Source organism: Salarias fasciatus, chromosome 12, assembly GCF_902148845.1.
Source record: "Salarias fasciatus chromosome 12, fSalaFa1.1, whole genome shotgun sequence".
Taxonomy (NCBI): domain Eukaryota; kingdom Metazoa; phylum Chordata; class Actinopteri; order Blenniiformes; family Blenniidae; genus Salarias; species Salarias fasciatus.
Window position 1 is genome coordinate 7,918,817 of NC_043756.1, and position 26,560 is coordinate 7,945,376.

Consider the following 26,560-nt stretch of genomic DNA (forward strand, 5'->3'; position numbering starts at 1 on the left):
TCTGATTTGATCCACCGTGTCTTTACGACTGGCTGGAAGACGCTGATCAATAGCCACGAGTTGATGTTCTGATATTCTGTCAGGTTTTATAATGAAGCACAGAAACAGTTCATAACTCTGTCTCAAAGAATTCAACAGGTTAAATCAGTGAGGAGCTACACCTTGTGACTAGGCGTACAGTGAGTCATGTTATTTGAAATAAAGCAGTATTTGAAAGCGACTGGCTGGCGTTGAATGATTGTCCCACACACTGATGAACCTGGGAGGGAACAACTGCGTGAGGAACCAGCCCATAAATGATTCCAAAATATATTTTGAAGACACTTTCTTTGTAGATTTGACAGGAGATCCAGCTCGTCTCTCTTCTTCCTGTCAGCCAGAGATCCAGATGTTTGAACACTCACCTCACAGACGGCGCACAGCAGCATCACTTTAAATCAAATGCAGATAAAACTGTCAAGCATGCTCTCATTTAAGCCCCGAAACAATCAGTCTTTCAGTCTTTTGCTTTCAGAATAAAACAATTTATTCATTACAAACATATAAAAATGACAAAAACAACCAGGTGTCGAGATATAAAATTTTTCCAGTTTGTACAAAGCTTCCAAAGCCATCATCAGAAATGCATACTAACTCCACATGAGGATTTTTCATCGTTTTTTTTTTAAGTAAATATAATACAAATGTTGACTCTTTGCAAAGTGAAGCTACAAAGACTTTCTTTAGATCTCTGTTTGTCAGGTGACGCACAAAAAAACCCAAAGCGCTGCATTTGTAATTCAGTAGAAAACCAACATGAACAAGTAGGCTAATGGGCACAAAATTCATAACAACAGACTTCCTGCGATTCAAACACAGAATCAGAAGTCGAGGAAAAATTCACAGTGTTGCCTTCACATCGGCGATGTGGTTGTAAACATTGTTGCATATCGAAACTCGCCTCAATAAATACACAGAAAAACTCATGTCAGCACGAAAACAGAGGAGTTCGGCGTCTTTCAGTTCCTCCTGTTCGCCTCTTGTCGACCCTTTTGTCAAACAAGCACAACACGAACAAAATGCGACAAATAATAAGGCAGAATCGTCTTTCCCTGTTTTTCTCATCAAGTTTTACAGTGTTGAATCACAGAGGTGGAGTAAAGTCGCCTTCCGTCTTCTGATGAACAAATGAAGAATAAACGATACAACAGCAGGATTCAGTCACGTCAGACTATATATGAACATTTATACACTTTGAACAAATACTGGGAGCGACAGAAAGCCTCGGCTGAGAGGCTGATAATGGGTCAGATAGCAGGAATGAAACAGAATTAAGACTTCAGGCCAACAGCAGGTGAATAAATGCTTTGCTTAAATAGACTAATCACAGTTTTAGGATGTTTAAATCAGACACACCAAGGGGGCGAACGACGGAATTTCTTAGATTTCTGATTTTTTTTCTCTTGTTCTTAGGTCTTGTTGAGGGGATTTTGGTGAAAATGCTTCAAGCACAGTTTGATTGGCATCACAGACGCACACAGATGTTATCTTATGCGCAAAACCGTAATAATTGTCACAAGCGTCCCTTTATCACTAAAGGGTCAAGTCTTGAATTCAACTGGCATTTTTTTTTTAAATACAGCCCTCACTATTCAGCATACCGCTGCTTTTATAAAGCGCATCTTTTTTAAATCCTCTGAGCGTCTCATTTCTGTCTGCCTGATTGTCGAGATTCCCCAAACCCCAAAACACAAGCTTCCTGAAAAATAATAAATAAAACCTTCTCAGCTTCTCAAACAAACGAAGACGTCGGCGGCGGAGGAGCAGCAGCAGCGTCACGTCTCTCAGCAGTGGTCAAACTGTTAAAGAACGAGTTCTTTCTTGTATGAAAGCACCAGACTGGTGTCCGGGACCGCAGCGCCGCCGTCGCTTCACTGAAACCGCTGTTTGGGCTGACTCTTTAACCGACCTGTGAGGCGGAAAACAGAGGGGAAATTAGAAAACCACCCCGAAAGGATAAAGCTAAAACAGCTGAGGTTCAAATGTTTCGCATGCACGAGTCACAGTTTGCAACAGAAGCAGGCGAGAAGCAGGCAGGCGAGCTTTGAGAGGCGGGAAAAATGGAAAAAAAGGAGGAAAGAGGCGAGAGGGCGGGTCGAGTGACGGACCGGGTTCAGCTGCTAGAGCAGAGCTGAGCTGGAGTCCGAGTCTGAATCGTGGCCGGGGGCCAGGCGGGGCTCACGGGGACAGACGGACTCCTGAGCCCGCCTGTACTCCTGGTACTCCAGGCGGAGAGCGTTGAAACGCGCCTCGCTTAGGGAGCGGGTGAGCTGGCAGCGAGGTGGGTTGACGGGGGGAGATGGGCCTGGGGAGGGATGGGGGGGGGCAGGGACAGGACACGCATGGATGGATGGGCACGTCATGGGACAAGCTTATATCTTTCACTTCACAGCCCAGTCTGCCAGGAAACAGTGTTTCTGCAAACATCCAATATGCTGACTGTTAAATTTCCAGAGCTTTAACGATGCATTTGCAGTTTGCAGAAACGTTTCCTTGGAGACTGTAATTCACAGCACAAAGGCTACAGGATGAACACATGCAGCACCATCAAATCAAGCATTACGCTCAGTATTACGACACATGCAACATCGAGTTAAAGAATAAAGAAGCCTGGATGGAGTAAAAGTAGATGTTCACCTTTCTGCAGCTGGTCCTGGAGGCCATGAGCCTGATCGTGTCTCGGTGTTTGAGACTGACCAAACCTCGTGGCCTCCAGGACCTCCGAGTCCACGCAGGCATCAGCAGAGTCCCACTCATAACTCTCATCTACTGATGTGTTCCTTCTAATGAGATACACAGGAGAACAGGTCAAACAACGCTGAACACAAACGAGAAGGAAAAAAACAATGTTATTTTGGCAACAGAAGCATGGATCCCTCCGCTCAGAGGAACCTCCGGCGTGTTTGTTGTTGTCCTGCTGAGGGGGGGGGTTTCACCTTTTCGCTCTCCTCTCAGGCAGCTCCACCTCCGCTCTGTGCCGCTCGTTCTCCTCTGTGGTTTCTGGGGAGCTGAGCAGCGTGGGGGTGACGGACAGCGACTGTCGGAAGAGGCCGGCGCTTCCTCTGCCGCTGCTCTGGCTGGCATAGCTGGCCCTGCCGCCCTCCCTGACCTCCCTGACCTCCCTGAGCTCCGTCTCCCCGCCCCTCACCATCATCCTCTCTGGCTGCCTGTAGCTCTCTCCGTCTCTGGGGGGGAAGGGGGCGTAGTAAGGGGAGGGCCAGCTGATGCCCCGGGGCAGGTAGGACCTCGGCGGACCTCTTCTGGGGTCCACGGGTCTCATACAGTCTCCTCTGGATCCTGGCCACTGCTGGTACTGGGGGGCGGGGATTCGGGGGTGCATGGGGACATATTTATGTTGGACTGACCTCAGAGATTCCTGATAAGAGGGATAAGAAGGAGACCACCTGGAGGACTCTGGGAAAACCGCGGCTTGCCGTCGAGGGTCGGCGGGTTCCAGCATTGGGGAGACCGAGGTGAGTCTGGGGGGGTACACAGAGGCGGCGAGGTAGGGAGGACTGGCTAGAGATCTCTGTGCGTGATGAGGCCTCTCTAAGCTCCCCATGCTGGGCCGCCGAATCGGGATGTACTCTCTCCAGGAGGGGCCCGGCGCGAGGAAGGAGGAAGGCATGCGGCCCAGACTGTAGGACTTGACCCTGACGTCGGGGCTCGGGAACTCGTCCCAGTAACACCTCTCAGAAATGTACGGCCTCGGGCTCTCGAAGTGCTCCCACCTCTGCGGGCCTAAGCTGATGGACTTCTTCAGAAACGGACGAGGCTGTCCCATTCCCGAAAGAGTCCTGCAAGGGCCGATGCTTAAGGACTTCTTGAGGAACGGCACCGGGGCTTGACATATCCGCGACGCAATGTTGTTAGTCCTGCTGCCCTGAGAAGGCTGTCTTTGGGACTGCTCCGAAAACTCACTGCCGCCTAAAAAACTCTGCGAGTGCTTTGACACTATGTCCGCCATTCCTTTAGCTGCGCTGAACAACGTGTGAGCCGACCTCGATCCCAGCCTGGATTCAGGCCTGTCTGCGCTCCTCCCGAGTCGGATTTGCGTTTTCTCATCATAGAGCTGCTTGCTAGTTTTTTCTGGACCGGGTGAGGATGATCGAGTGTCGTCGGGGAATCTAACTCTCGTCTGAACATGAGGAGAACGTCTGCTTCTACTCCTATCAACACTGGCCTGTGCGCTCCCTGCAGAACTCGCTCCCTGAAAGCAAACCTCCTCTTGGTTCAAAGCAGTCCGGTCCCGGTTTTCCTGAACATGAACCTCCCAGTTTTTAGGAACGACATCGGGCTTAGCGACTCCAGATTTGTCTGGCTTCACTTCTGAGCTTTGCACAGCCGAGTCCGTCTCTTCAGCTTCTTCCACAGGCTCGTCCACACTCATTTCAATAAATCCTGGAAGGCTCAGGTACTCAAGAATTGCACTTGTCTGGAGAGGGGACATTTTGGGAGATGGCGCGGCAGGCTTGGCCTTTAAAGACTCGGACATTCTGGGAACAGAAAACTGCGACTGGTCGCTCTCCACTTCTTCAACAAGAGTTAAGGTGGTGACGGGGCTCGGGCTATCGGAGAAAAGACATCTGTCGCTCTTCCTGGAGCGTGCTCGGACGCCTTCTCTCTCTAACTCTGAGTAAAATTCAGAAGTCCGTCGGTCACCGTGGACCTGAGCGTCTCTGTCTTTGACCTTCGCCCCTGATTCGTGATGTTCATAGGGTAACGTAGAGTAACTAGAGGGACTAGGATCCCTCGTGGCAGTGTGATCTACCTCCACACCCCTTTCAGTCAGTGGATAAGGTGCAGAAGCCGAACTTTCAGGCCTCTCGCTGGTGAATGAGGGACTCGGTGCGGATGAATCCCAGGGCTGAGTTCCTGCATGAGCGTATGAATGTCTGGACCTGGAAGCAGCATCTCCCTGCTGCGTTTTTTTCCCGAGGTTTCAAGCATATATCCGGATTACTCTGAGGACTCAGAGACCGTGCTCTGCCTGCCGGGTTTTCGAGCGTGACGTCGGGGGAGAGCATGGGGAGAGACGTGTTCTGCGTGACTGGAGATCTCGACGAGTCGACAACGAGCGAGTCCTCCGTCGTTTCTCTGCATCTTCGGAGAAGCTGTGATCTGGGCGATGAGGCCTCTCGAGGGGTCTGCACGGGAATGAGACTCGTGACGGAGGTAACGGGGCTTATGTCCCACTGAATGCGGGACGCGGGGAGCCGGTCCATCGGGCTGCTGGTGTTGCCGAAGTAGCACGCCCTCCTGTAGTCAGAAACCCGGGTGGTCTGGCCCGACGGCTTGCCTTTCTGTCTGATGATAACATCTTGCGGCTTCCACACAGGGTCGTCCTCCGTGTCCGCCTGAGGGCTTTCTGTTTTATCAGGCCAATCCTTTCTCAGGCGACCTCGACTTCTTTGCTCAGCGGTATAATTTTTTAACTCCCTCTCCATCTCTTCCCGCTCTTTTGCCAATTGAGCACATTTGTTGATGCTGTCTCTCTCGAGCTCACAGTCAAGTTGTGAGACCACCGTGTCTTCATTGGTCAGCTGACTGTCCATAGGCTGGTAGCCTGCCTGGTGCAGTCTGTCTCTGTCCCGATCGAGAAGCTTTGTTCTTTTGCCCAAACTGGGGAAGAGATCCTCAGCGTGTCCCGGCATGCGGTACCTCCTCAGCGAATCACTGGGCTTCTTCTCGCTGTTGTCTGAATAAAAGCTGGCTCTTTCCAAAAGCGCCTCCGAGCCTTGCTCGTCGTCAGAATAGAAGCACCCGTGACGGGAGAAGTTCCTGGCCATCGCCCGAACCCTTCCAGGGGAGGAGGGGGGCCGGCTCAGCTCGGGGACATCCACAGTCAGAGGAGATTCCTTCCTCTCGTCCTTCTCTGAGCTCAAAATGCTTGACTTTGGCGAGTCCCTGAACGACGTCCTGTTGCTCCCCGAGCCACTCGCCACGCCGTTACTCTGCAAGACATCCCTCTTCTGGTCCTTCTTACTGGAGGGACTGGGATCCTCCGGCACTGGCTGGACGATGAAGCGCCCGTCTGGGCCTCTGGAAATGGACTCCAGCGCAGTTGGCGAGGGCGCCTGGGAGCCCAGGTGACTTTCAAAGAGTGTGTAGTGAGGAGGCGGAGACGAGTTGGACAGGAGCTGCCTCCTCTGGTCGTGGTATTCTCCGCGGCTGCCTTTGTCAAAGGAGGATCGATCGGACTGGGAAGAGGAGGAGTTGGGAAAGAAGGGGAGCGGAGGACAGAGTTTCAGCTTCAGGACGCTGTCAGGACTGCGAGGAGGCGAGCGAGCTCTGTGAAAAACAAAGACACGGAAAATCACAACAGTGTTTCCGCAATTTGTTCATTGGCATAATTATTTGTAATAGATTTAGAGTTTCATGAGGAAGTAATCAATATTTAACAGAAAACATGGTTGAACAAATATTCCCACTTACTCTTGTGATGGGCTTTTCTGGAAAGCAGATGGGAGATCTACAAAAATAAAAAAAAAGTACAGATTGATTAATACATTTCAGCTTCAGTTCTGGTCTTCAACTTTTACCAGCCGAATCTCAGCATCAGATCCACGTCACTGTGAAAATGTTTCACCTTGTCTTCTCTTCCTGCGCCGACGCTGCCTCCTCTGGCTCATGTAGCACGCCGTCACCAACGACAGGACGATGGCCACGAAGAGAAAACACACTCCTCCTAACACACCCGCCAACAGAGGCTCAGGGATGACCTCCAGGAAGCCGGGCTGTACGGGATACATCTCCATCCCTGCAATCAGACCAGATGGAAGCAAGCTTCACACACAAAGAGCCTTCAACCAATAGGTCTGAACTTCCTGCTGTGAGCTAAACAGCGTTAACCACTGCTCCACTGTGCCCTACGCTCCCAGTTTGTAATTAATTAATACAAAGCCACTTACCTTTAGTGGATACGTTGACAGACTCACTCGGTTCACTGAGCACTTTGTTGCTGCGAGACATCAGCCTCAGATCATACGTGGAATCCTGAAAAAACACAGATCGAAGATAATTTTGTCGAATATAGCACTTTACATTTTAACAAAATACCACAAGGACATGTTGAGTCAGCTATCTCATCTGAGGTGCAGACAAGAAAAGCTGATTGATCTGTCCGCAGTGCAGCATTTTGCAAAAAAACTGAACGGGCTCATTACCCTCAGCAGTCCTTGCACGAGTAGCTCGCTCTGATTGGCACTGATGGTGCTGCTGAGAATGACCCACTGGCCCTGATCCCGGCGGGCCTGCAGCACAAAACCCGTCAGCGAGGCCTGCGGAGCCTCAGGTGGCGACCACTGAAGGAGAACGCCTTCCTCTGTTCGGTTGGCTGACAGGAAGACGGGGGGATCCAGGAGTGGGAGTGAGGTGACGGCTGTAGGCTCTTCTGTTGGCACAGCTGATTTAAAAAAAATACCACAACTCAGTGAGTACATAGAAGAAAAAAAAAGTAAAAAAATTACAGAAAGTTTGGGGAACAGCGGATACACAAACCTAGTGTTCGCACAGAAACAATTTCACTGAACGGTCCAGAGCCGAGTTTGTTCTGAGGTAGGACACTGAACTGGTAGGCGGTGCCAGCAAGCAATCCGGTCACCAACAGGTAGTTTTTGGACGTAGGAACAGGCAGAGACGCCCACTCATGTTTCCCTCGGGACGCTTGTTTGACCCTGGAAAACAAATAAGAGCACAACAAGGTCAAGATCGCTTGTCGCTGCCATGATCGACTGTTAGGAGCTCCACTGACCACACTGTGAACTTTTGGGTGAATCCACCGTCAAAACCAGGCACCCAGGACACGTTGGCCTGGTTCATCTCTGTCGTGACAAACACCGTCGACACGACATGAGGGCTGGTGCCTGAGGAGGAGAAGCATCTGTAAGTCTGAACCGTAAACCTCACGTTTTGCAGGAAAGAGTCTGGCTTCCTCACCCAGCACCGTGACCACGGTGCCGGCGCTGACAGTCGCTACGCGGTTGGTGGCCAGGCACTCCCAGCCGCCGTGGTGGTCCTTGCTGAGGGGCTGGAGCAGGAGGGAGCCGTTCTCCAGCACCGTATACGGAGAGCGAGGGGTGGGACCGATCTACCAAGCAAGACCAGAAGCAGAAATTAAAGCAAAAATAATAATAATGAAAACTATCAAATTAAAATCGCACCAATCTCTGGGAGAGGAAGACCTTCTCTACCTTGCTCCAGGTTACGTTTGGAGCAGGGTCTCCAGTGGCTTCGCAGGGAATAACCAGCACACGGCCCACCTCCTGCAGATACTCAGGCCGAGGAGGCACTTTAAATATCGGGGGGTCCTGGAGGAGGGAGAACAGCTTCGTCACACGCCATTCCACACATTTCTTTTAGTGCAGAGTCGATAATATTTCAGTTTTACCTGTAAAATGACTTTAGTGGGTTCAGACTGACCCATGGTGCCGTAGCTGTTGTACGGTGTACAGGTGTACATGCCCACGGCATTGTCGTTGGCTGTTGCTATAAAGACCGAGCCCTCGGAGTTCACCATCCAACCTGGGAACTGAGCATATGGGAAAAAAGAAAAAAAAAAAAAAAAGGAGAAAAATAATGTGTGAAAATTCCTACATCGTGCCAATTTTTTTTCATTCCCCTATGAAATAACTCACGTTGTCGAGGTTGAGGTCGTTGCCGTCTTTGGTCCAGTTGACGTACAGCACAGGGGGGTCGGCCTGCACAGGGCAGACGATGAACCCCTCCATGCCCGCAGGCAGATAGGTTTCCCGAGGCATTCGGCCGACACGGGCGGGGTCTGAGATGAGAGAGAGGGAGAACTTTTCAGTTGAAGCTTTCACCAGCCTGGCACAGAGGGTTCGCCCAAAGTCAAAAATCAGACTAACGTTTCACTTTCAGATGCGCAGAGGCAGACGGCGGGGTCAAGATGCCGTTAGTTGGGACACAGGTGTAGTTGCCAGCATCTTCTGGGATGAGATTAGGGATAAGCAGCGTGCCATCCACCAAAACCTTCACTCGGGACTTAAGTGACCTGAAGCCAAGAGACACAAAATATGGAGCATTTTAACAACAATCAGCCGGGGCGAATAACTCAAATGTTCATAACAAACAAAACAAAAACAGAGTTTAAATATAAAGGCTGTTCATCTAAGATTAAGATGGAGACGGTGATTCTAATTCCAACATCTGCCTCCTCCGTGTCAGGCTCATAGCGTGCTCATGACCACACGATAGAATTGTCTTATAAATAATCTAATTAGAACTTATTGCATTAGCGGTATGCTTAGCTAAAAGACTTCACTGATTCCTTTATACAGTGATCTTCATAAGAGGTTACGCTCAATTACTTAATTAGATTTTTTTTCAGGTGTCTTTACTCAAGCCTTTATTTTTCTCGTGGTGGTTTCTTTTTTCTTTCCAACTCTGCTGTGAGTTGTGAAAACATGTTGATGATTCACTGACTGAAAGTCTGAACTCACTCTATGTGGTAGACATTCTGCCCTTGCTTCAGCCACTCGTATGTGAGGTTTGAAGGGTAGGCATCAGCTTGACACTCCAGAACTGCATCCTGGGACATGTTGAGAGTGGTGTCCTCCGGGGAAATGATGATGATTGGAGGGCCTTCATGGCAAAGAGGAAGAAAACAAAGGAAGTGTTTATACACATGATCACACGACGGGCTGCTGGGATTAATCAGCAGATTTAAGCTGAGCGTTAGAAGTCCTAAAATAAAGCAAAGCAGTGATTGTCCAGTAGGTGGCAGTATAAACTACAGTACAGATGTGAGAGTCTAGTATCACCTGTTTGTGTATCTTAGTGAGTTTAGAAATACTTTGCGCGGGAATTTGATGCTAATTTATTTTATCTGATCTTTGAAAAACATGACTGAACTATCGAAGAAAAAAAAAAAAGAAGATTCTGTCACTTTCTAATGCTTGACAACCCGACACTGACCTTTGACCTGCAGCTGCGTGGAGTGGGTGAGGTTCCCCTCTGAGTTGGACACGTGACATTTGTACACTCCTGAAATATTTCTTGTGACGGAGCCCAGAGACAGGCTCCCATTGAGCACCTGAGAAGGGGGCGAAGGTGAAAGAGCAAGACGATCAAAGACACAAAGGGGGGGGGAGGTTCAGGGGGGTCATGAGGGGGTCGTGCACGGGACAACAAGGCCGCCATGCTTCAGCGAAACATCAAAGCCGCAATTCCTGCAGAAAATGCTAATTATGAAGTATTACATTTGAATGCTGAAAGTGCCATCTGTTAATCCTGCTCACTTTTATTTTTTCATGCTTCTCGATGGGGCTGTCGTCTTTGTGCCAGACAACAGTTGGCCGAGGATTGCCATGGGCGCCGCAGCTGAGAGTCAGCGAGTCTCCCAGAAGAACCTCCACGAAGGTTGGTGGCGTCTTTATAAACACAGGTGGAGCTGGAAACAAAGGTGCCACAAACTGAATCAACACTTGCAGGTAGAAACAGAACACGTTCAGAGTTCATCCGAAAAGAACAACGGCTGAAGGACAGCTTCGACATGACTGTCGAAAGATGTAGCTGATCCACGACGAGGCTGAAACTTCAGTTCCATGAGGTTTGCTGTGACTGCGGTACCACCTGGAGTTCACTCTTCTGTGGCGTAATCCACCAGATTCTTACATAATTCGAGTGACACTCACTTTCTGCATGGTGCAACACTATTGTGTAAAGGTGCAACCTGACGCGGCGCAAAGAGCAAACTGCCTGCTTTAGAATGACCAAACAGATCCACTGTACCACATCCCGGTGAAGCCATGTGTTCAGGTGTCTGCTGCTAATTCTGTTGGGTTCCTGCTGTCTGTGGTGGGACGGCGGCTGAGCGAACAGCGGGGCTGAACACTAATGAGTTACACTGGTCTGTTTATGATTTCTCCGTCTCCGGAAGCCAGAGCGTGGTTGAAGTCTGACATGTTGGTCACACTTTTAAACACTTTCTACCAGTCATACGGTAGTTTATAAGGTACCGACTGCATGTGAGAAGAACTTTGAAAAACAGATTTTGGTACATAAAATGTAGCCATTGATCAAGCACAACAGATTCTGTGCAGAAGGGAGAATAAACGATCACAACACGTGATACAGATACTCTTTATACAACTACAATAATTCCCAGGATGTTCGGCTTGCCGAGCACTTAAAGGGCGAGCCAGGCCCCACGCAGGAGCCGGTCTAAATAAGGATGGTGCCAGTGGCAGGCATCGACAGGAGCAGCTCCCAAGCCAACAGATCCCCGCAGTGCTGCACCTGTGATGGAGAGGAACGTCCATGTGCCGTTGCGAAAGTCGTCCGTTTTGCTTTCCAGGAGCAGGATGCGGCATTCGAACCAACCCTCGTCCTCCAGGGTGAGTCGCTCTACCAGCAGAGAGGCGCCCCGGGTCAGAGAAACACGCCCTGTAGCAGGAGGGGTGAGAGTGGGCAAAGAGAGAGAGAGAGAGAGAGAGAGAGAGAGAGGGTCAGCACTCGCACAGTCAGACAGGCAGAGTCAGCACATGCAGGAAGAGGGCTTATCATGCAGAGGACACAGGCATCCAGTGTCACAAAGGACACAAAGTCATTGGCTTTTTGCGAACAGACGAATTCACTCATAATGCGGAGGGCAATTCCAGCTCTAACGTTTGCAACAAATGGCAAAGCCACATAATGAGCGCGCCTGGGAACAGTCGAGGTGGTAGACTAAATACGCAGCGCCCTGATGAGAGGCGAGCGGAGCAGTGCCAGAGTGAAAACACATGAATCACAAGTGGAGATTATAATGATATGCGAGATGACAGATGAAGACAGCGTCCTGTCATTTAGGCTCTGGTAGGAGGAGGGGAGAACAAAGACGTGCATGCCAGGAATACTTGAATAACTGAAAAAAAAAAAAAAAAAAACTTCTTGATATTTTCTAGTTTTCAGCATGAAAATAAAAAAAAATCCTCTGCAGTGTGCAACAGAATGAGTCATCAGTTTTAAATGAGTGTGCTCAATGGGAAGAGGGAAACAAAGTGAAGCACGGCAGATGCACATTTTGAACTTGTGTGCGTGTGTGTGTGTGTGTGGACACTGCCCAAACACAGATGGATTCATGCACAAGCACACACAAACATCTTCCCATCACACGCACCCAGTACCCTGCGCCCTCTTGTCCTCGCTGTACTTCTTACAACTCCTTGTCAGGCTTTGAAACTTGATCTGGCGGTTGCCTGGTGACTGCAGCCTGGTTTTTCAGGGTGCACCCCCTTCCTTTTATTCAGGCCTCTCAATGAACTCCTTTTTTTTTTTTGCCCTTCACTCTCGGGGCTTTAAACGACGGGAGGATGCATGCAGGGGGAAAACACACACGTTGCTCATACCAGGCCCTGCCAGAGCAGTTTGAAAGTAAACAGGGAAGTGGAGAGAAGCTTCCAAGAATCTGTCCTTCCCATCTACTATTCATGAGGAACTTCAATGAAAAAAGTTGGTATAAACTCCTCTGCAGCATAAAAAAATAGAGCTGTGCTATATTAGTTTTAGATGAAATAACAGTATTGAGTTTTGGAATAAATAAACACTTTTGTAAATTAAAATCTTCTCTCTCTTGGCCTATTTTTAATCAGATGCATCCACATCTTTTTTTTTTTTCTTTTTCATATCATATGCAGGTTTACAGTTCCCACTAACAGCATTTCACTTCTGTTTGTCCGGCTCGTTGCCACCGAGTATTATGTAATGTAGGAATAATTGAGTGAAATACGATCTGTTGTCAGAGCCATCTAGGGCAGTAGGGCTCCGTCTGATTGACCAAATATGCTGACAACGGCAGCACAGTGCATGAAACACAACATGAATATAGTGAATTTTGACGTAATAATGATAAGTGTGCAGCCCGAAATCAAAATAATAATTTAACAAGATTCACTCCCTCCCTGGGGGGGGGGGGGGGGGGCACAGGCATCTATCTAGGCCAGTGTATTTTATACAATGCATCATAATACCTGAATGTCATGCAACTATGTAGCAACAATATCAGAAGAAACACAATATCTTCACTATTCACAGCAGTCTCCTCCCAAACAACAAAGTCTGCAGCAACACCTGGAAGCTATGAAATTCACTTGGATGTGTGTATATGGGCCCAAGACAGGCTGAAACACACACAGAGTAAAGGCAGGCAACAATGGCTAACAATTAACCCTGCATTCCTGACCGGGGGTGTTGCTGTGCTTTATAGTTAAGTTTAATGATTGACTGACCTCTGAAACGACGACAGCAGACAAGCATTTGATGGGCGGTGCTCACCGAGAGCCTCCGTGAAATGGAAGCCTCTGATTTTGGGTCCTGTGTCTCTCAAACAACCGAGCGAAGATCAGAGATGGGAAATGTGCAGGCAGATGATAACAGGTATGAGGATAGAATTAGGCATCCTCCATTTATTTTTCCATGAGGGCCCCTCCCTGAAGGGCCTGTTTCCGATGCAACGTTTTCAAATCAGACGTGGGACTGCCAACCCACGGGCTGAGAGGAAAAACCTTTTCACGTGCAGCATCAGTCTTTTAGTGCACGGCTAATCCTCGTGCGGTGAAATGTTATGGGATACTTAAAGATCACTCCGGCTAATTGCAGCTCTGAAATGCTGCCTGTGGAAATCCCTGGGATGGAAACAGGAGCACCGATCTGGTGGGCCCTGGAGCACGTGGGTGTGTGTATACATGTTGATTTTCAAAATCTGGCGAGTGCCCTGCCCCCCTGAGACTCGCAGGGGAATTCGTGGCTTCCCTGTCCAACACTTAACCCTTTCCCGCAGCCTCCCTCTTGTCCATCACTACAAAGAGACGGCAGCCCCCCATTTCTCATTCTCCCGGGTTACCATAGAGACGAGACCAAGGAAAGCCCGGGCTGTGCGCTCAAGATTTGAATTCAGTTGCTGTAGAAACGCGGCGTGGCCAGACGTGGCTAGAGGCGGGTCGATGGTGCGGGGGGGGGGTGGGTTTCTACTGTCACACGTTTGAAAAATCACGAGAGAAGGGAAACATGTCAAGATGAAAAAGAAAAAAACAAGTCACTTGTGTGACATGCGAGGAAGGGAGAGCGAGAGAAATTAATGAGAGGAGGACAAGAGAGTAGACTTTCCTTTTTAACCCCGTAAGCAGACAAAACACTGGCTGTGTGACAAATGCTGCTTTATTTAAATCTGAATGTTGCATTGTGGGTTCTAGAACTGAACTCAGGCGGCAGGTGCTGCAGCCCGAGGATGTTGATAATAAAAAGTCTATTTTACTGTCTGAAGGCCTGATGCGTGCAAAAAAAAATCAGAAAAAGCTACAAAATCTTCACAGAAAACGATCCGAGTTAAAATGCATCCTGTGTTTTAATCCGAGCCGAACTGAAGGCGAGGTTACAGAGAGGTTACTTGAATTGTGTGCATCGATAATCCACTGACAACCAATGAGAAATTGACCTTTGTGACCTCTGCGCTCTCGCAGACACATTCATCACTCCCCCTAGTCCTGCATACGAACGATGTCCACGACTCTTCCTCAAGAGACAAACATCATTAGAGAGAAAAGCTGTAACAATAGCTGCGGCTCCGTTCTGGTGTCCACCCTCCTCCTGGAGCTTCTCGCTGTTTTCCCTCCAGAGGCAGATCGCATGACAGCTCCAGTCCATCGTAAAAATGAGGCCTTGTTTCCAACAGGTTGAGCTGCAGTGCAGCCAAGGGTAGAAAATGGAAACGCTAATCCAGCAGCGTCGCTTGAACCTCTAAAGAAGCGCCTTCTCCATATCAGCGAGAGTCGGGTTCTCGCCCAGCGGGCGGCAGGTTTGGAGCAACTCATCTTTCAGAGCGGAGCCGCTGGCCGCCAACTGGTTTGCTCTCATTGATCTGATCTCCCATTTCTTTCCTCTTCTTCACCTTTTTTTTCCCCTTTCAGGTGAAACCACTGAAGTGCAACCAAGCTGAGGGAATTCTGACAACAGTCTGGACACACACGAGTCCACCTCTGTTCTACAGTGAAGATGCACAGACATGTTTTTGCATGCACTGCAGTTTTGTGGCGACCACAGCAGTGCTTCAAGGCTTCAGAGTAATAAATTCAAAATGTATTTTTTGCACATTGTATTCCCGCTAGTACGAGTTTATGCGTTACAATAGCAGGGGTCACGATGCAGGAAGACAGATTATTCTGTTTGGAGAAGCATCGGCACTGCTTTTCTTTGTCCATCCGTATGTGTATAAGGGAGCCGGGCAGTGGTGCATTGTGGGATGTGTTTTGATTTGAATACAATCATAAGTCTGGGACCGGCCCCCTGCCCCTGACAGCTCACCCCTCCCATTCCCCCAAATTTCTCTCTTCAATCCTCCTGTCCCCCTAATCAGTTTAACCCTCTTATGAATAGCTCTTTGTCGTGAGATAGATTACAGTTAACTCTGTCCCTCTCGCTCTGTTCCAGCCCCGTTAACCCTCAGAAATAGCAAGCACACTCAGCTCACGTGCTGGATTTCCCCGCCGCAGCAGCTCGCTGCAGGCGTGAGCTCTTGTGCATGATCACAAAGCAAAGTATTAGTTTTGAAATGAAAGTCTTTAAAAAATAATCGAAATCTGGATTTTGGTGCGGTGGGGTCACAGGAGGTTTTTTTCACTTGAACGGAAAACACAAAATAACTGTTATCTGAGCTACTATGCTCCTCTGGCTCACAAAGGCTGTGCTTGGACTCCAGTTCTCCGGTGGAACAGGATATTTTATGAGTCGATGCAGTGGGACACCTACGGCATGAGGTAATGGGGCTGCGTCAGACTGGCAAACATAAAATTCCCAAGTTGCAGCCACCTATTCTTCTTACACTGTGTCATTGTTTGCTGCTCTGCTCTGGTCTAGTTGCAGCAGAAAAACTGGTTGGAGGTAATGAAGTGATCAGTTTCCCCTATCAGCCGGGATATTTTCTACTTCTAGACCTGCCAGTAGATCTGATGCCTGCAAAAACATGATTGTATTTAATATTTAACTTGAAATTATGTTTCACTTTGTGAAGTTTACTAATATAAGAGGACATAAGCAGAGTGTGTGTGTGTGTGTGTGCATTGATATTCCCAAGCAGAAAGATGTGTACGTGACTTGTGCAAGTGTGGAACAAATGCAGACTTAACTTCTTCAGCGTTCAGTGGTCACACTGCGAGTGTGATGGAGGCCTGCTGAGATCTGGGGGCTTGCCCATTGTCCTCCTAACCTCGGGTCAAAGTCTCCCGCTCACAGTCTCTACTGATTCACTTCAGCACACAGGAAACATTTGATCTGGGCCCGCGACAGTAAACCATCCTGACACCGCAATACTCAAGCATATTGTCTCAACAAATACAACTCCGACAGGCTATAATAGAGTGTCAGTCAAGAGTTTATCTGGCTGTTTCCTCTTTGTTCTGAGTCCACTAATGTTCAGCCCTCGGGGGCTTGCTGTGTGTGAAACGGAGAGGAAGAAGGATGAGAGGCTGAGAGGTACCTATATCCTCCGGATTCCTTTGGAGCAGACATGAGACCGTGTCTGAGGCCGCTGGGTAATGGGGTCGACTGAGGGACGCTGCGCCGTCATCGTGACACTCCTCAAATGAAGGGTACAATCTCAAGTACACCTGATATCCTATCAAAAACAGTCGGTTTAATGGATTGACGCGGAGACCCCAGATATCACTCGCTCTGATTCTTTCATCTCAGCTTCTAAAAATTGCTAATAGCGTCAGTAAGCATGAAGCAAAGCAGCCGGCCAGGCACAAGACTCGACTTGACTCGACTCGAATGCATTTAATGGTTTATTTTTACCTACCGGTGTTTCACTGTGTGGGATCTGCAGTGCAGCTGACAATATTTCAGCAGGAACAGATTCAGCAGAGCATTTTCAGGTCTAGCTGAGATACACTGGTCAAAGCTCACTGTGCTGTAAAGCAATGCTACAGCTTGGAATGTTCACAATTCCTTTTCGTGTTCTGTTACCTGCCTCTGCGTTCTAAACCTTGAAATGGCAATTACCCTTTTTTCTTTTGATCCTGGTCTTACACAAGTCAAGACAAAGATCAGGAAATGGTTGGCAACTCGACTGTCTTATGGTTAAACCTAAAATCCCACTACATTTTAATTTGAGGGCAGAATACATCAGACCCCACAGCACTGACACGCTTCACATGCTGCCATCTGCTTCCACTGGGAGGGAGATATGAGGATCTGAGACAGACGGGGGCAAAGCCCACATCAGACATGTATGCACAAGAACGAGATATGGCAAAGCACCGGGAAAAACCAAAACAGCGCTGTGTTTCCAGCGACGCTGCCGCAGTGTTATTCACATCATTATGGCAGCGTATGCATCAGATGACTGCTCCGAAACAATGGCGTGGTTAACCGTCTACAACCGGGTTAACACGCCAAACACATGTAGCCCAACTGGCTGGTGGTGGCAGGGGGAGCTTGTTTATGGCGTGGGCCGCGCAATCCTTCAGTGAGAGTCCGGAGTTTTTGCAAAACATCTTTCTGCAGCAATCTCGGTAGTAATTCCTCCGTACTGTCACGCTGCAGACCCAGAGAGATTGGAGGAGAGGGTCCCTGCACATTTTAATGACCCAGATGAGACAGTATGGGATTTTGGTTGTCCTTTAGTGGTGCTGTTGGCTTTGGCAAAAGCGAAAGGAGGTTGTGATACCCCTCTTTGTCTTTTGTCCTCCGGTAGACAATGACGGGATTATAGGTCTCCAGCAAGAAAACTCCCATTATTCCCAATGCTTCATCCATCCTCCTTCCAGCACAACAACAATCTCCCCTTACTGGGTCACCCCTCAGCATACTAATAAAACACTGTCATCAGACCACCAGGCCCCCACCTACTCTTCTAATCCCCCTATGAGCAGCGTTGCTGGTATCCCCCTTCTTCTTGCTAGGCTACCCCACCCCCCCTTTTAACTGCCTCCATTAAAACACATCCATTCTCGCCCTTCCCCTTTTCACGGCAGTACAACAGCGCACAGAAATCACACAGACTGAGCAGCAGCTGTAATTACAGGGACTGTACTGTGGATGGATTATCTATTCGGGGTATTGTTTCCTCTAAATGCCCCCTCCCTGGAATCTTCATAAATACTAGTTTACCTTCCTTCTAAGTAACTTTGCGTGCACATGCCAGGAGAGCTACGAAAAGTATACCTGCCACACAGGCGTCCCGCTCCCCTCACAAAAATGTACTCAAGCATGACCAGAGGAGTTGTAGACAGTTAGGGCTGTCCATATACAAGCTCAAACTTTAGTATCTGCTTTTATCTCCTGAAAAATAATTTTAAAAGACATTTTAAGGTTGAAACAAGATCTGCTTGATTTAGGATCAAGTATCTGTCCAGTTTTTGGCAGGAAATGCATGACTGAAAGCAAATGAATGACTCTTACCCTTATAGTTCGGATGGACACGGGGGGCGTACACCCCGAATTTGATCAGGACGGGAACGTTGTAGCCGAGACGCACCCACTCCACGACGTGCAACGGAAAGAGGTTTGGAGAGGTGGCTTCTCTGGATGTGGGACTGAGACTACAGCTGAGCTCAGCGGCGCCCCCCACTCTGGCCCGAACCAACGACGCTGCGCCTCGAGACACACCTGGAAAGACATCAGCGTGACACAGATAAAGCGAAGGGTTTGCTTTGGTCAATTCCTGATAACCCAAAAGGTAATAAACACGACAAATTATCTTTTAATAAGGCCTTTAAAGAGCTACAGCTGTCTATGGAATGTTACATATCCGAGGAAATTGTTTACTAAACTTGAGATAAGCAGAGGGTGTGAGAGGGGAAGACTGCAGGATATCATACAAAGATCCTGAACTAAGAAGCGAATATGAGTCGCAGGCTGTAAAGAGCTGGGCCATCGGAGGACATGTAAAACGGTCTTGTGCCATTTGGCAACCGGCTCGTATAGATGCAAATCCTGCAAACACACCGCAATCCCATTAGTGACACCTGGAGCAGTTGCTCCTTTCTTACCGTCACAGCCATGTGCTCACGTGGGTGTGTGCGCAATTGGGTGCCAGTGTTTGCTCTGCTACTCATCTGGCCTTGTGATTACTTTAATCTCAGACGGTTGGGGGTGGAGGGGGTGGGGGGGGGTGGGGGGGGAGTGGTGGTGATGGTGGTGATACTCTGATGCAGGACAGCAGGACCCTCTGTGCTCGCTCCAGCCCGACCTCCCTCCCTCCACCCCCTGGGGTACACACATGGTCTGCGGACCAGCACAATCAATCCCACCACCACCACCCCCCCCTCACAAACACACACACGCACACGCACACACTGAAGCGTGCCTGGGGTTGGGGGTTGCATAAATCCAGGATTGATCTAAATCCACACCCAGAGAATATTATTTAAGTTGGATTTTGGCCCCATTCTCCCGCGTCCACTCACGTCTGCGCTTCAACCCCGCCTCTTCACTCTCTCCTGTGTGAGGCAAGAGGATCTGTGCCAAATTCATCATGGAGTCCTGTAGACTGTTTGTAGGCAGCCGAACGGCATATGTCTGCTCTGCTCAGATTTACCACAACGTATGATAATTCTTGGCAATGCTGGTGAAAATATAAACATTTACTGAAAAAAATAAAGAAACAAATGCTAAGCAAATATCAATTTAGCTCAAAGAATCCAAAAACACCACAAAAAGTTATACAGGGTGGATTATCTCACTTTTCAATGCGACCTCTGCTCTTTTTGAAGGATCATTTTCAAACAATTTTTTTCCACAAATAGATCAATTGTTTGAAAATAACGTTTACTTTCATATGAATATTCACACACGACACAATGTAATGTAAAAATGATGTCAACTTTCAGAAACAAAAAGCATACAATGAAACTGTGACTCTTTAATCGTGATAATGAGAAAAGAGATGACTTTGTCGCTAATTTTCACTGAATGAGCTCCATTTGCCAACAGTTTGACTAGTTTTAAGGCAGTGTGATATGATGATGTCTCTTTTACACTTTTAATTTGTTGGTTTCGGTTTCATTTGCAACTCAGTGATTCAATTCTGAGCTCTTTTTACTAATGCATTCAATAAATTTGCCATAAAGTCACTTCACTATTATGTTTAATTTGCAGAGAAACGCTGAGAAATGTCTGAACCATTTGCAAGAAGCTAAAATACAGTCTTAAAATATGCAATGGATCCATATTTGTATTAGCATACTTACTTAGCAGACAGATGGCTACAACAGCGGTGACAGCCTGAAGCCACCGTGTCCCCAGTCCCATGGCCGTCCGTCACACTCCTTCACACATCTCCCAACCTGAAAACCAAGCGCACACATCCCGTTTACTCCCCGGCAGAGTGATGCTGTGCCACACACAGACTCGCCGCTGCACTGGGACATCCCTCACATCCCCCCTCAGACAAATGTAATCCCTCGAGTTAACATCAACTCATTATCCAACAACTACACCACATTCCAGATGCTTCTTGGGTTAATAAATAACTGTATTCTTTGAAAACGCATAATCCCTCGGAAAATTGCATGTCTGAGCTGTCGCTGGATTAAGTGAAATAAGGTACTCCAACAAGTGCTGCGAAGAGACCGTGGGGTGTGAGACTGTTTTAAAGTATGCACCCTGTGGAAGTGTTTGTATGTGTGTGTGTGTGTGTGTGTGTGTGTGGGGCCACAGTGAAGACCTCTACTAGGCTCTAAGAGAACATACAGATTATCCTGATGCTTGTGATTGGTCCAGCTCATCCATAAGGTCTCTCCATCATGTTAAATAGGCTAACGGCGATTGACAGCCGGCATGAGCGACACTGGAAGGTGTGTCTCCCAACTCCAGATGTTATTGTTCTACCAACACAGGCACCAACACAAACCCGCTCGTTTTCAGGAGACCGGCGCCCGAGTGACACCAACAGCTGCAGGAACTCGTGAGGCCCTCCACCTCAAATTGAATCGGAGGCACAACTTTAAGTCGCGTGCCCTTCAAACATAAAGAAAGCCCTCACACCCTTTCCTGAAGTCACTCCCATTCAATTCTGGTGGAATACGGGACGGCGGCTGTTCTCAGAGAGCAGATCGGTGTTTGATAAGAGTTTCTCACGTAGTGCATGACGTCCTCCTGAAGTGAAAGACAAATGTCTTCACAAACTGTTTATTCTCTTAGCGAAACCTCAGCAGAAAGATGAATCTGTCTCCTCACAGTTGACTCGACAGGTACTGTCTGTGTTGGCCGGAATAGAGAAGCACTGTCTGGAATTTTGCGTTGCGCCGTAACAGGCACAGAAGAAGAGAGCAAGGTTAAACAGCCTCTAAAGAGAAGTGGGACAAAAACACATTGGTTTTACAATAAAAGCTAATGAAAAAGATGGTGGGTGGCGGGGCAGACTCATTTCAGTACAGTGTTTGCCAACAGGGTGAGGGGCCGTTCCTGTTGTGCAAATAATGTTCACTCAGTAGAGACGCTGGAATAAGCAACACTCTATTAACTGTAACAATGGATTCAGAGGGGAAGGAAGGAGTCTGTTCAGTCCAATCATTTGTCTGTCACCTCCAGCAGTCAAAGAAATGATGGAGAAGACTGCAGATCACTGCATCACCTCGCCCGCCATCTTCACAGTCATTTCAACAGCCCGAACGTGACGAGCCAGTCCTGTATCATATCCATGACTTCAGCTCATAACTCAACAGTAAGTCACTCCTGACAGCCTGAGGACAGCGCAAATCTCCCGACCTGCTCCCGTCTGCCCCGCCGTGCCTCTCCCCATACAGATATGAGCGTCTCCTGGACACAGACAGAGAAAGCCCGGAGGAGGGGTTTTTTTTGTCTGCAGGTGCAGGAAAGGACAAGCAGGTTATTTCCTCAGGCAGTCGAGCACAGCTAGGCCTTCATAATTGGCATGTGCACGCAGAGGCACTCAGATGGAGCGCTCATTTTAGAACACTTAATCTGTAACAACATTTACCAGCATCTTCTGCTTTATTTATCTGACTGCAACAAACACTCGATGCGACTGTGACTGACATATCATAATTAACTTAAAGGGGGGGGGGGGGGGGGGGGGGGGGGTGAGCAGAGAAGCTTCTTTCCAAAATTGAGGACGTGCACCATATCTACTCATGTGCTTGAGAGGTCAGGGGGGCTTACTTCTGCACACTAATCTACTCACAAGGGTATCTGAGGGAAGGTGAACAGGCCATTTTCAAAGCTAAACGGTCTCAACGCTGAAAAATTGCCACTTCACAAGCAAGGTGAACTGAATATGACTGAGAAGAAAAGGACTTTTTGAGTTTGCAGAGGTGAAGGATGGACTGGAAAACTGGATTAAAACATGAAAATCTTATTTCAGCACAAGGCAGCTCACTCCATAACACTCATATGAATGGATCTATCAGTCGAGCATTTCACTGGATTCCAGTGACACAAATTGCTTTGGATCTAGTCATGACTTAGCCTTCTGGACAGTACATTTGTAACACCCAGTCTAATCCCGCCCTGCTGCTTCGAGTGTTAATAGTGTAATTGAATTAGAGATCAAATTGGTGAGACAAATCAAGGACACTCTGTCGTTCAGCGGCGCGGCGATGTGATGAATTGCCGCTGAAATCAAATCAGGGATTCGTCACTTTGTGCTGGTGGGAGCGACAGGAATGAATCACTTGGTGAAAGCGAGGAGCTTGTGTTTTCACACAATACAATAAACGCAGCAAATAACCCAAAAAAGTCCTTCCAACATGATTAATTTGCACACTCTGGATAAGAAATCTTTGAAGAGTTGCATTAGCTTTAGAGACGAGTGTGATTACAGCAATCTATGCAACACAAAATCAAATACTCTTAGAACGCCTAAATACATATTTGACCGGCAACAAATGAGTTTCCAAAAGAATGAACACATGGTCCAGTAACATCAGCGGTTTCTTAATGTTTTCTTTTTTTTAATCAAATGTGTCTGAAAAGCTGATTTCTCCCTGTCAGCTGAAACAGCTGGTCAGCCTGAAGCCTCCATATGCATCTCTGTATCACAGCATTACATTATTCAGCCATACCTGAATAATACATAAGTTAACAAGCAGTAACACTGGACAACAGCCGCCGAGAGAAAAGCAGTGGTTTATTGTGGCCCGTTTTAAAACTCACACAAAAAGTGAACTTTTGACTCAGTGTGTGTGAGTGTTACCCTTCAGGACCTGAGCAGATCCATCAGTGATGCTGGCGACAGATACAGGCCTGATAAGCAGTAGCATTACTCTCTTAGTAATCCCTGTTAATCCCAAGAGGCTGTAGCCTCTGCACAAACCAGCCTGAAGCAGGAACTCCAAGTGTCTGTGGGCCAAAATCTTTGACAGGTGCACAGAAAACTCTCACACGAGATTAAAAAAAAAAAACGCACACAAACCCACGACAGAAGAGGTAGCATATCTGTGCAGAGAGGAAGCGAGAAACACTGTTATTGACACTGGAATGAGCTGAAAACCATCAATCCAGCCTTTGACTGGTTGGACCAGTCTGCGCAGCTCAGCAGTCAATTCATGGATTTTGTTTGTGGCACAGCAACCTAGTTTAGGGACTCTATTGACATTAACTTTCACTAAAGGAAATGAGGCGGGCACGCACTGGGCACGCGACAACGGCGGAGTCCTCGTCTGGTGGGGAAAACCTACTGGATATGGATTAACACAGTGATTGTTGGCAAGCTAACACACACAACTACCGGGTATGAATATATTGACTGTGAGTAAAGGCTGAGTGCTTTTAGAATACTCACACGCTCTCTGAATGGGCTACCTTGACGGCACACATTTTCAGCCATTAAAATCGGACACAAATTACACAAATAAATCACCTATGTGCCTCACGCATGAGTGGACTGATTAAATGTCCCTTTTCTCAGTACGATCCACTCTCATATAACTCAGACGTCCCAGGGGAGAGGGGAATTACAAGTGTCTAATGAAAACAAAGCTGCTAACATTGTTCATCTAAGTGCCGGGTGTCTGTCCTTCCGTGGCCCCGGCTCTGAGGGGCAGGTCAGGCCCATAAAGCTACTTTCGAGACAAGGTCGCGAACTCACGAGTCCGCCGTGGAAGAATGGCTCCGGATTTATTTGAAAATAAGGCCCAGAGGACCTGAGCTGAACAGACAGTCAGCTTTTACTGATATCATCCTCAATGAAGCAACCGAGACGCAAATGGCTCGTGCAATCATTTCAAAACATACAATGGATGGAATGGCAATAAGCTATTCTCAACCACATCTCTTAATTTACATGTAGATCTTTATTTAGTACCCAAAGAGCTCTGCTGGTACATTCAATATCTAAGCACTAAAACTGACACAGCAATTTGGAGAAACCACTTTCAGCTCATTAATAATTTGTGTTGCAGCGCCATCAATTTCCCCCAGCACGTCAGTCTGCAGTCAGAGGACATCTTACCACGGAGCTTTTGCAATAACGCAGCAGACGCCAGCGAAACGTAAAGGCCTTTTAAGTATCAAGTAACAAGGGATACCACTGTGTAATATAACCCCTGGTATCTGTCACTTTGTGAAGTCTGGGCGTCACTGCTCAATATCAACTTCAAAGATATTCTGAGAAAAATGCAGAAGTGCTTTCAGACTTGAATACTGCAAAAACAATTTTGAAAAACACTCGTTATGTTTTTTTTTTCTTGAAAATATTCACTATGAAAAGAAAATCATCTTTCCCTCCATGTTTCATGATATTTTAAGGATGTCAAATGAAAGTGGGGGGGGGAAAGAGGGTCAGACAGGCATGTTTACAGTGATGAAAGCGGTGAGGTGGAGGGTCTCTCCAACACAGGGGATTACAGGCATCATGATGTGGGGCTCTATGCACCCCCCCTTCTCATGGATCAGCATTAAAAAGCACAACAAAAACAAAGGAGAGGGGACAGCAGAGGAAGAACTACACATGAGGCAGAAACACGGGACGGCTGCACTGCTCTGCACAAATAGAATAAAATAGAATAAAATGAGCTGTTTTCCTTTCGGCACATTGCACCATGCAGAGCAGCAGATTGATGAACTGTCTGGTTCACACCAAACAAACCCTGATCCTTTTCTTCATGCACCCCCTACAGTGAATTATGATGCACATCCCTCCCTGTCACCACCCGGATGGCTTATAAAACATAACAGGTGCATCTTTTGTCTGACACCAGCAGTATGATGCCAGCCCAGATGAGGGAATCCTAAAAAAAACAGGCAGAATACACTATTTTTTACAACTACTTTAATCTAGGGGGACTTTACTGATTCAGGGTGTTTTTTTTTTTTTTTACATTACATTTTAATGAAAACAAAAAACACAGTCATGTGGCGCATGTGACACCACAACAAAAACACATGATGCAAAGAAAAAAAAAAGAGGAAGCTGCTATTATTTACGTGCTTCACAAAGAAACTACTCTAACGCCACAGATTAAATTATGGGGTCCTGAATTATTAATAAAATCAGAAAACAGGACACAAAAGAAAATCACAGCGGTGTGTCCAAATGGATTTTGGCAAGTGATAATAATATTATTATGAATATGTTCTACCAGACTGAAGTAGAGCGTCCTGTGGAGGAGGTTTCTCTCTCCTTACCTTGCTTCAGGCACTTTTCACTTGGAGCTCAAAGTCCAGTCTTTCAATCCATGGATGCTCTTCTTTTAGACTCCTCTTCCAGTTTCAACTCTCCATTTCTTTTTCCTTTCTGGATATAAAAAAAAAGCGTGGATAGAAGGGATGGAAACAAAAAACGACTTCAAAAACAAAAAAAAGGAGGTGTTGATCACAGCGCAGGTGGTCACATGTTTTCTTCTCAGTCTTTACGTGGATGGAGCGAAAGAAAATGAGATTAATCCTGGAGATCCATGGATGGCGGACCTCCTAAAAACTTCTTTTTGGCTTCAGAAACACCCATTAATCCAGCTCACTTTAAATCAGCCGACACCATTTAGAGTCCATTTAAACTTTCCACGATTTGGATTTCTTCTTCTTCTTCTTCTTCTTCTTCTTTTCTTTTTTTTTTTTTTTTAGTGCGCAATCTTCTTACTGTAAACTTTCCGGAAGTCCCTTTAACAGTTCATGGATGAGATTATAAATATAGAGAAATAACTGTGGAGTCGATCCAGTGCGCATTTATGAAGAAACACGCAGAAAGAGCGCAGACTGCACGCTTAGTTGTGACCCCGCTGTTGATACTCTCCCCGTGGCGTCCCTCCTCCTACTACCATGGTCCCTCCTCCTCCTCCTCCTCCTCCTCCTCTTACTACTAGACACATCAAGTCACAAACAGCACACCCACTACACTTCCTGACCCACCTATCACAATAAAGCTCTCACTGCAATGAGATGCACAAATATCCATCCATCCATCTTCCGGGATCCACCCTGGACAAACCAGTCCAAACACACAGAGGCAGACATCCACACACACTCACACACACTCAGACACACAGTAAGCAGAGCTGACGCTTCCATTTTCTTGGATTTATAAGAAAACATGTCATCAATTATTCACGCTTAACAAATTACCAAC

The 26,560-nt window shown here is 47.4% G+C and overlaps 1 protein-coding gene across 1 annotated transcript; it reads right to left on the reverse strand.

Annotated features, from left to right (window-relative positions):
- Positions 1 to 666: 666 nt before the first annotated feature.
- Positions 667 to 26,215, reverse strand: igsf9b (immunoglobulin superfamily, member 9b). The gene is given in 23 exon segments (XM_030104483.1): positions 667 to 1,948; positions 2,148 to 2,344; positions 2,677 to 2,822; positions 2,976 to 4,940; positions 4,942 to 6,330; positions 6,475 to 6,511; positions 6,629 to 6,799; positions 6,951 to 7,035; positions 7,206 to 7,444; positions 7,540 to 7,715; positions 7,793 to 7,904; positions 7,978 to 8,128; positions 8,223 to 8,348; positions 8,429 to 8,569; positions 8,676 to 8,818; positions 8,907 to 9,052; positions 9,501 to 9,642; positions 9,976 to 10,093; positions 10,299 to 10,450; positions 11,299 to 11,445; positions 18,436 to 18,642; positions 20,226 to 20,321; positions 25,624 to 26,215. Coding segments are annotated over 21 exon segments (6,039 nt in total). The 5' UTR covers positions 20,287 to 20,321; positions 25,624 to 26,215; the 3' UTR covers positions 667 to 1,948; positions 2,148 to 2,159.
- Between the last annotated feature and the right edge of the window lie 345 nt (positions 26,216 to 26,560).